At 53.6% G+C, this 10,540-nt stretch overlaps 1 protein-coding gene across 1 annotated transcript; it reads left to right on the top strand.

Moving 5' to 3' along the window:
* The first annotated feature begins 885 nt into the window (after positions 1-885).
* On the top strand, positions 886-5,486 carry COPS9 (COP9 signalosome subunit 9). The gene is made up of 3 exons (XM_047722905.1): positions 886-1,021; positions 2,705-2,777; positions 5,228-5,486. Exons 1-3 carry the CDS (start codon positions 959-961, stop codon positions 5,263-5,265), a joined length of 174 nt encoding a protein of 57 aa, XP_047578861.1. The 5' UTR covers positions 886-958; the 3' UTR covers positions 5,266-5,486.
* Positions 5,487-10,540: the final 5,054 nt, after the last annotated feature.

Genomic DNA, 10,540 nt, shown 5'->3' with positions numbered 1-10,540 from the left:
GCACCCCCATGCTGTTCTCCACATTCCCACCAGCAGCATGCAAGTGTCTCTATTTCCCCTCATCCTTTCCAGCACTTGTTATCCTTGGGGTTTTTAAAACAGCACCTGTTCTAGGGAGTGTGAAGTGGTTTTGACTGCATTTCCCTAACGCTTAGTGGCGCTGAGCACGTTTTCATGGGCTTCTTGGCCATTCGTCTATCTACTCCAAAAAAAGGTGTATTTAAGTTACTTGCCTTGGACTGGGATTTGTTGTGGTTGAGTTTAGGAGTTCTCTCTATATTCTGGAGAGTAACCCTTTACGGAGTGTGTATATACATGTACCCATGTGTGTAATTTGCAAATATTTCTTGCGACTGCGCGGGTTGCCTTTTTACTCTGCGGACCATTCACATTCTCTTCTGTGAAGCAGAGCTGACCTACAATATCATAGAAGTTTCTGGTGTGCAACACGGCGGTTTGACGATTGCACACCATCTGTCCCCGTGAAAAGCTATTGTAATGTCATCGGCTGTAGTCCCCAGGCTGTACTTTTCATCCCCAGACTATCTTATTTTATTTTATTTTATTTTAATATTTTTTTCGGAGACTTTCACTTTATGGCTGGAAGTCTGTACCTCCGGATCCCCCTCTCCTGTGTGGCCTGCCCCCCACCCCGCTGCGGCGGCAACCACCAGGCTCTTTCTGACTCCGCATATTCTGTAAAAGCCATCTCTTGCGCTGCTCTGCGTGCCAGGCCGTTCGGGCCGAGCTGTCTGTGGCCGCGGGTCACCCCCGAGTCCCCGCGCAGCCTCCCCCGCCCGGCTGTCAGGAGAACCGGAGCCGCCGGGCCCTGGGTGCCCCGGGAACCATAGAGTTGGCCGTCCTCGGGCGTCTAGAGGCGCCACGGCTGGGCGTGCACCGGAAGGGGCGTCAGGCCGGCCGGAAGTGGGCCGAGGATGCAGGAGGCGCGGCGGAAGAGATGAAGCCGGCGGTGGACGAGATGTTCCCCGAGGGCGCCGGGCCCTACGTGGACCTGGACGAGGTGAGGAGGCCCGGGGCGGGCGGGGGATGGCGGCTGGCAGGCCTGTGCTGGGCGGCGCGAGGGTGGGCCCTGCGGCGACGGCGGGCTGCGAGCGCGGGCGTGGTCCCCGGCTCGGGGCTGTGCGCTCGCACGGGGACCCGGGCTTTGGCGCTGGTGCCGGGTGGGCAGGTGTCTCCCTGCTTCGTGGACACGGGGTGTTGCGGCCGACGCTGGTGTTCCGTGAGCTGGTGACCCCAGCCCCGGGTGTCGGGTCCGCTGCCCGCCGCAGGGCCTCGTTTCTCTCTCGGGAAGCTCAGGGGGCAGACCTTGTCTCTGCGCCGGGAGATTTCCGTACGGCGGCGAGAGGCGGGTGGCGGTACCGAGTGTGCAGAAAGCCAGAGGTATCGGATAGGAGCGCGCCCTCCCGGCTTGGGGCGGCCTAGCGCAGGCTGCCCACGAGGCGATGGTGCAGGGCCTGCTGGTGTTGGCGGACGGGGCAGGCTGCAGGAGGAAGGCCTGGAAGGAGTCAGTCCTGAAGGCAGGGCCGGCCCCGCCCCGCATCTTAACACCGGCCGCGAGGTGCCCGAGCCTGGGGGGAGACGGCCGCTGGAAGAGGTGGCTTGGCGGAGCATGAAGCGGCCCGTAGCTGTGCCGGGACAGGCGGGCTCTGCACCCCACTGATGAAGCAGGAGACCCCGGTTTCTCCCTGGGTCCTCCGACGGCCTCGTGCGGAATCACCGGAGGGCACCGTGAGCGGGGTGAAAGGCTTCCGGGCAGGTCGCTGTGGAGACTTTGGGATTGGGTTTGGAGGCAAGAGAGTGGAAGACTGCTCACAGGAGCCTTGTGGAGGGTCCGAATGAAGGCAGCATCTACGGGCGGAAGTAGGCACGGACTGGACGTGGTAGCGAGTGGTGGTGGTAGCGCGGCTTGCTATGGTAACAGGAAGGGAGGCGGGTTGAGAAGAGAAGAGAGGAGTCCGCGAATCCTTGGCTTTTCTCTTGGGTTTGGGTTACTTCGAGCAGCCATGAAAAGGAACATGGGAGACGCCAGCTACCCCAGAGCCAGGAAAGGTCAGAGCAGGCAGCCCTGGAAGGTCGGGGTCAAGGCAGTAGCAGGGACCTCTGCTCTGACCATCCCTGTGTGACTCTTACAGACACCCCAAATCTGGAATGGGTCAGATTGCCCGAGTTTGCTTGGTTTTACTGCCACCGTAAGCTGTGGCAGTGGGGGTGCTGTGATGGCACTCCCCAACCAGAACCCCAGGCCAGGAGGTCAGTTTCCCATGGAAATAGTTCCCATGGAAAGTAGTTCTCCGAAGAAGCAGAGGGCCATCCAGGGGAGAGAAATCCTCAGCCCAGTTTTGCACACGGTTGGGGCCACTGTCGCAGCAGCGTCTTCCAGGGAATCAGAATGTCTGCTCAAGGTTTACAGAGAAGTGGTGTTCAGGGCAACAGGATTCTGTTTAAAAAGCAGGAGGAATTGGGGAAGGTGAGACCCAAAGAGACCTTCAAAACAATTTCTTGGAATGCCACCTCTCCCACCTGCTTCCTTTGCCTGAAACTAAGTTTTGACTCCAACCTGGGAGTCCTCCCAACCTTTCCATTCCTCGCCTTCCTCTGCCACGGAGTGGGGTGGGCCCTGTAAGGCGCTGTCCCCATTCTCCCGGAAAACAGCACTGACACCATGTCCCCTTTCCCTTCCCAGGCAGGAGGCAGCACGGGGCTCCTGATGGACTTGGCAGCCAATGAGAAGGCAGTTCATGCAGACTTCTTCAATGGTAAGGATGCTGGGATTGAGGATTCCAGTTTTAATCTGAATGTTTCTTTTGTGTTGTAGAGTGGAATGCTTTGTGACATTTCCTGGAACAGGAAAGCCCAGATGTGGGCCATTCTCAGAGCTCAGTGCAGTTTATATAAAATGACAACACGGGCTGCCAGCGCCGGCAGCCAGCCCTTTTTCAGGAGACAGTCATGTAAAATGGCTCCCAGTCTGCACTCCAGTAGTCGAACTTGAGCTATAGCCACACCTTTGTCCCCTTGAACCTGTCACAGAGGCCAATCTGTTGCTTGTGACCCAGGACACAGGTGTAGCAACCCCTCTGGGCTTTCTCACCTCTGCTTTCAGAGGATCACTGGCTTTTCTTCCTCCTGTGTGTGGCTGGGTTCTGGTCTCTTGGCTGCCTTCGCAGTGACAGCCAGCTTTCCCCGCCCTTTTCTCTCAAAGCAGGGCTTGGTTGTACTGAAGAGCTTTTGTGCTGCTTCCCAAGAGCATGGATGGTAAGCGGTGGCAAACCGAGTTCTGCGTCCCTGTCCCACAGGCTGAGGGCTATTTCTCTTGCTGTCTTCTGATTTCCTGAGGCCTTATTCCTACAGATTATACTCTTACTAAGGGTTCAAATCATGAGCGGGAGCACAACACAAGTCTTCTTAGGACACTGTCTGTCATCCTTCTTTTGTCCAAGGTGCCTGCCACTACAGAGAACTGTCACCAGTTGGTGGCAACTGGGATACTACCAGGCCACATTGGTTTGATGTGCCAAATCTCCCCTGGAGCCTGAGTCCATGTTATTTTATCTGGTATCTTTTCAGCAAGTTGTTGCCTAAAAAGAGAAGCTGGGCTGCACAATTAGGTGCTTTCTTCCCAGGGAGCCTGGCCGCTCCACTGAGGTGACATCAGGCTCCTAGCAGCCTTGAGGATGGGGACAGCCTTTCTCTAAGGTCTCCAGAGCCACCATGTGAAAGCTGTCATTCACATGGGATGACCTTGGGGGTCCCTTACCATAGCAGGGTGGGGTGATGTCTAATACCTCTGGACCCTCTCCCACATGTGATGATCTCCTCAAGGTCCCACACGTCCTCTGGATTTGCAGACTGTTGGCTGTATTCTAGTGTTCGAGCTCATGTGGTTTCTGAAAATAGCCCTCTAATTCTGCAAAAAGGGTATCTGGGAGGGACCTGGGCTGCCCTGCTAAAGGAGCGTGAGCAACATGAGCATAGTGGGGACTTCCTCCTTCTGGGTCAGGCCTGGAAAGGGAAAGAACACAGAAGAACTTCGTACCGCATCGGTCTGCCCACCAAGACAGCTCATGAGGTGTGTGCTGCCCCATCAGGTTGTGACAGCCCCCTGTGTTCAGGAAGCCACTTGCTGTGAGAAAGCCATGAGCACTTTGGATAGAGTTTCTCCAGAGTGCTTGCTTCTAGAGCGGAGCTTCTGACCTCTGGTCCCCTGGGCACTGGGGTTCAGACCACAAACAAGGCTTGCTCTTTTCACTCACTGTGTTTGATAAAGTAGGGGAGCATTAGACATGGCAGCCCACAGGGACAGCCATGATGAGAGCCCTGGCAGAGGTGGGTAGCCTTGTTTCTAGGAGCACATCAGAGGGCAGTGTCTTGGCGGGTGGGAGGTGGTGGGAGGAGTTAGCTGGGGCTGCGGGCTGAGGAGAAAGTACACAGGGCTGTAGGACCACAGGCCAGCCCTGCTATGGTGGGACCACCCACATCAGTGCTGAGCAGAGGGGGTTGGGACACCGCCTTCCCTGATGGCCTGTGACATCTGGCATATGGAGATGCCACCAGGGCCTTCCACTCACCCTCCTTCCAGCTCACTGTTTATCCTGCACAGCTTGAACTCGTGGGACTATGAGTAGACCCTCAGTTTTTCTTTCCCCATCGTGAGATCAGGGCATGCTTATTGTAGATGGTTTGGGGAAGCCCATAGACAAGTAAATAGAAGGGCGCAGTGACCCTGAGTGCCACCCATTCTAGTAATTAGCATGCTATGAGTGTGTCGCCCTTCTTCCTGTGGGAAGGGCTTGGACCGTGTCTCAAGTGTGACCATCAGTCGTACTCCTTTAAAGACAAATGTTCCTGCCTGGCCCAGTTCTTCTAGCACCTTCCTCCCAGCTGCCCTCTGCATTTGCATGCTTGCTTGGGATCCTGTGCCTGCCAGCCTTCCAGCTGCCTCACCTCCACCTCATCCCCACCTCCATGCATTTTCTTAAGATGTTACCTAAATAGAAGATTTGCTTCCTACACCACTCTCTCTGTTGGATGGGATGACCTCTGCTGGATAAAATTGAGTTTGTCATGGGAAAAGTCCTTTATTTAGGTTGTTTACTGCTTTTTCTCTATTTTGAGAATGAATGACTCTGTAATTCATTTTGGAGTTATATTCTCAATAATTAACCTTGTGTGCCCCATTAATATGTGGTTTTGTTCGTTTACGTAGATTTCGAAGATCTGTTTGATGATGATGATATCCAGTGAGATGCCATCCAGCGGTGCATGTGGTCGTGTGTTTTACGAGCTGGTGTGGCGGCGCTCCTCAGAGGACAATTTCAGACGGTCCTAAAGAACTCATGGACGTTACTTGAAATTAGGAGATGGTTAACCAAGAAAGAGTAGGATGGTTTTAACTATCTGCACGAGGCCTGCTAGTCTCTGAATGTGACCGGCTTCTGTCCTTCAATTAAAAGGTGATGCCATCATTTTCAGGGTAATTTTAATTCTTGGATTTTCGAGCAGATATTACAATCCCTAAAAGCCTCTGCATACGTGTGGGTACCTATGTGTGTTGACATAGTGAGAGAAACATGTTGGTCAGCTTACAGATACACTGTGTGCTTTTTTCCCTGAACATGGGAGTGACTTACTGTGAGGCTCACAGCCTGCGAAGCAGTGTTTGTGTTAGATCAGTAAGCAGTGTGGGGCGTGCAGGGCCCCCCTCATGCCAGTCTGTTAAGACCTTATTCTGGTGGTAAGGTGTGTTTGGCCCTTCACCGATCACAATCAGGCCTGGGGTCCCCTACCTCAGCCCCTGCATCTGCATCCCGAGACCAGAGGCTTGAAGACTCGGGGTGACTAGACAGTGACCCTGACAGAGGGGCTGGGCCATTCCAAAAGGAATGTAACATGGAAGGGAGATAATTTGTCTCTCTTCTTGGCCCAGCTCAGCAGCAGATAATGGCTGTAAAAAATAAGGTTCCTAGTTTATGTCGATCTCACAGCAAAGAGTTTCTCTGGCCTGGAAATACCCATGCCATACGAGTACCGCAGCCCCAGGCTCTAGAGTTAGGCTGGGCACCTGCCAATCCCCTGCCTGGGAGATCGTGCCAAACAGCATCACCCTGATGGCCTGAAGACAGATGAAGTCCGAAGCTGGGGGAGACCTCAGCTCTACTGTGTTCTCATGAGCAGCATGCGGGTTTCCAGTCTGTCACTTAGACGGGGCCCCTGCCCTGAGGCCATGACAGCCAAGGCCCTGGGAGGACTAGTTTGGCAAGCTTCCCTGGGCCGGAGCGAGGGCAGGGTCATGGCCTAGTGTCCCTGCCAAGACCGGACAGATGTGCTCTGTGGTGTCAGGACCCCCTCACCTGAGGCTGGGCCTGGCCTGGGACTTGGGGCTAACTGTGTCCGAGGCTCAGAAGGTTGGGCTTCCCCGCAGGTGAACTGCACACTGTCTGCGTTCTGAGAGCAGCTTCCTCGGGTTTAGCTTCATTCATGAGCAGTTTTTACCATTTCCTACGTGGGGTCCTCAGAACAGGCCCCAAGGGGTCCGTGGGGATCACCAGGTATTGGGGTGAATTCTTCAGTGGTTACCCTGTGGTCCTGATCTGTTGTGGTTTATAGCAGTCCTGCGAGGCTTGTGCTGCACTGTGTCAGGTCTGACCCTGGCTCAGCCCTGCAGTGACCCCTGTGTTACATGTCTACAAGCTTTGGACCCTGCCCAAACACCTTGCTTATTGGGCCTCTGTTCCTCGTCAACAAACAAGGCCCTCGGTCCCTGAGGTACCCCCTAGTTCTTGGACCTGTGCTCTTTAGCAGGAGAGAGTGACCAAGGTGAAGGAAGAATGACGCACAGGAACTCAATGACACAGTGGGCCCCAGTGAGGAGCTGGCATGAGGACCCCAGGGGGCTCTGTGTAGGCCTTAGAATTCTGGACTGGTCTAGTCCAGGCAGCTCTGTGAATGGCAATCCCGTGTGTGTTGCATGTGGTGAGACCTGCTTAAGCATTTGAGCAGTAGACCTCCCTTTGCCTTCACAGAATCTGCAGCTTCCTTGGGACTGTGAGGCTCAGAGACAGAATTTACGCCCTCCTCTCGCCCCCCTCACTGCGCCTGGGCCAGCCCCATGAGGGAACGTCAAGGATGTCTGGGGTCAGAGCAGCTTCTGCTTATTTTTGTGCCTGTGCCGACTCCTTTGGCAAAAGTCTTGCCATCGTTAGTAATATATTTTTATTGATAATGACAAAAACACTTTCTCTTACTTCTCACACCTAATTGCCTTGATCTCGGGGACACATGCGCCCATCTGCCACATTTAGAAATGTTGTGGAATTATACCACAGTTGACCCCAGGCCTGCCTGCCAGCCAGGTCTCTAGCTTGGCCGTGAGATGGTGAGGCGCAGCTGGGCTGGAGTGGCTGTTGGCTCCTTGGAGAACTGGGTGAGGGCAAGGAAGACCTCTGGGAGTCAGGAGAGGACTCTTCAGTGAGGATGGGAGGGGCTTCTGCACCCTCGCCCTTGAGAATGGGAGCAGGGACTTGTTGGAGGGCTGGAAGGGCCAGTGAGTGGCGGACAGTGGCCCCAGCCACCATCCGGCTTCCTCTGCCATGGGCTTCTCCGGCCAGGGGGAAACGGGGTTCTGATGGTGCTAGCTATTCCTGTCCCGGTGTCCCCACTCCTGGGAGTTGTGTCCCCAAGAAGGCCTCCAATTGGCGCACCCACCCTTGGTCCTGCCCCCTGGGACCACTCAAACCCCTGCAGTTAGGGAAGCACCTTTCTGCCAAGCGGAAAGCATCCAAGGGATGGCCACTGCTCCATGGCTATGGCAGGGTCCTTGGAGAATAGCGGGCTAATGTTAACTGTTTGGGAATCCTTGGGATCCCAGGCTCCTGGTTCTTGGATGTGAGGATGCTAACAAGAGGGAGCCCTTTTTGGACCTTGTGACCAACCACGTGGGGGTGGGGCTTCGGAAGCAACTGGAGAGTAGGATTGGGTCCTACTGTCGCAGGACTGCAGTCAGGGCCTCTGAAGGGACCGTCTCCACTCCCCGTCCTCCGTGTCTCGTGGGCGGGGTCAGCGTTTGCCCCATGCCAGCCTTGGCCCTGGGCCTTGTTTGGAGCAGACATGCCTGTGGCCTTTGCAAGGATTCCAGATACTGCCAGGGAGGGGGGCAGGCCTCCGAGCACTTGCACAAACGCCAGACAGCTGGGCTAAGTGCACTTCCAAAACAAGTCACAGTTTTTAAAAAGCAACATCAGTGATTTTAGAAATCTTACTGCTGTGAATTCTGCCTGGAGCCAGAAAGGGAAAGTGCTGAGGAGAGGTGCTTAGATAAAAAGGCCCCTTGTTTCTCAAGAGGCTGAAGATGGACACTGAGGGGCAGTCACAGAAGCGAGGCCTTGGCCAAGGGCTAACGCGACTGAACACCGCTCCCCCCCCGCCGCCCACTCACTCTGCCTGCTCCCTCTCAGGGCACAGGCTCAAGGGGAATGAGCAGCTTGCCCACGAGTACCTCGAGGCCTGTCCTTGCTTCCGGCATCCAGCTCAGGTTGGCACGGAGGTCAGCTGCACAGTGAGGTCTGCAGGCGCCCATTGTATCGTGGGAACCATTATTACACCTGACTGGTCAGAAAATGAGCTACTCGTGGGTATGACTGTAATGGCTTTCATCACGTGTCATTTTGGGGAGGGCATGTGATTCCCCGGGAATGGCGAGTGCCCTGCAGTCCAAGATGATCATCCCTTGGGGAGGGGCGGTGACAGGGAAGTCTAGGCTGTCCTGACCTGTGCACTAGATGACTGTGCACTAGAGGGACAAATTATAACCAAGCAGTGGCTGCCACATACTAGATACTCAGTAAATGTGTGTCAAGCGTAAATCAGTATTTGATCTCGGTGGCTGCACTGGTTTGCATGCCCGCCGGCAGCATATAAGGGTTCCTTGTCCTCTGCGTCCTCGCCAGCACCTATAGTTTCTTGTGCTGTTGATTCTAGCGATCCTGAGAGGCGTGGGATGGCCTCGTCATGGTTTTGATCTGCATTTCCCTGACAGTGATGCGGGGCACTCCACGTGTTTGCTGGCCATCTGGACATCCTGGGAGAAACGTCTGTTCGGATCCTCTGCGCATCAGATGATTTGGGGTTTTTTTGTTGTTGTTGTTGAGTCGTATGAATTCTTTATATATTTTGGACACTGACCATTTATCAGTTATGTCATGTGTAAATACCTTCTCCTATTCGGGAGGCTGCCCTTTTCATTTTGTTGACAGTTTCTTCCACTGTGCAAAAGCTTCTCATTTTGATGAAGTCCCAATAGTTTATTTTTGCTTTTATTTCTCTTGCTTCAGGAGACACATCTAGAAAGAAGTTGCTATGTCCTGTGTTGGAGAAGTCACTGCTTGTCCTCTCCAGTAGGAGTTTATGGTTTCTTGCCTCACACTTGGGCCTTCATCAATTTTGAATTTGTTTTCACGTGTGGTGGGAGAAGGTGGCCCAGTGTCAGTTCTTCTGCATGTGGCTCTCCAGTTCTCCCAGCACCATTTGTTAAAGAGACTGTCTTTTCCCCATTGGGTATTCTTTCCTGTTTTGTCCCAGATTAGTTGGCCAAATAAGCAAGGGTTTATTTCTGGGCTCTTTTCAGTTCTGTTGATTGATGTGTGTTTTGGTGCCAGTACTGTACTGTTTTGATGACTACAGCTTTTTGTTGTTGTTGTTCAATCTTACTTATTTATTTGAGAGACAGAGCACAGCAGGAGGAGCAGCAGAGGAAGAGGCAGAAGCAGACTCCCTGCTGGGCAGGGAGCTCCATGCGGCACTTGATCTCAGGACCCTGGGGTCATGAACTGAGCCGAAGGCAGATGCTTCACCAACTGAGCCACCCAGGCGCCCCATGACTGCTGCTTTGTAGCAGTGTTGAAATTTGGGATTGTGATGCTTCTAGCTTTGTTCTTCTTTCTCAAGAAAGAACAGCTTTGGCTGTTCAGAGTCTTTTGTGGTTCCATACAAATTTTAGTAATACTTGTTTTAGTTCTGTGAGAAATGACCCAGTAATTCCACTATTGGGTGTTTACTCAAAGAAAATGAAAACACGGGGCGCCTGGGTGGCTCAGTGGGTTAAAGCCTCTGCTTTCGGCTCAGGTCATGATCCCAGGGTCCTGGGATCGAGTCCCACATCGGGCTCTCTGCTCAGCAGGGAGCCTGCTTCCCCCTCTCTCTCTGCCTGCCTCTCTGCCTACTTGTGATCTCTCTCTGTCAAATAAATAAATAAAATCTTTAAAAAAAAAAAAAGAAAATGAAAACACTAATTTGGAAAGATATATGCACCCCATGTTTATTGCAGTATTATTTACAATAACTAAGACGTGGAAGCAGCCCAAGTGTCCGTCAGCAGATGAATGGATAAGGAAGCTGTGTGTGTGTGCGGTGGCATATCACTCAGCCAGAACAAAGGATGAGATCTTGCCATTTGCTACAATGTGGGTGGACCCAGAGGGTTTTACGTTAAGTGAAATAAGTCAGAGAAAGATGAATACCCTAA

The sequence above is a fragment of the Lutra lutra genome, chromosome 3 (genome assembly GCF_902655055.1).
Source record: "Lutra lutra chromosome 3, mLutLut1.2, whole genome shotgun sequence".
NCBI classification, from domain to species: Eukaryota; Metazoa; Chordata; class Mammalia; order Carnivora; family Mustelidae; genus Lutra; species Lutra lutra.
Note: the sequence above shows the minus strand (reverse complement) of the source record. Positions and strands in the feature narration are given on the sequence as shown.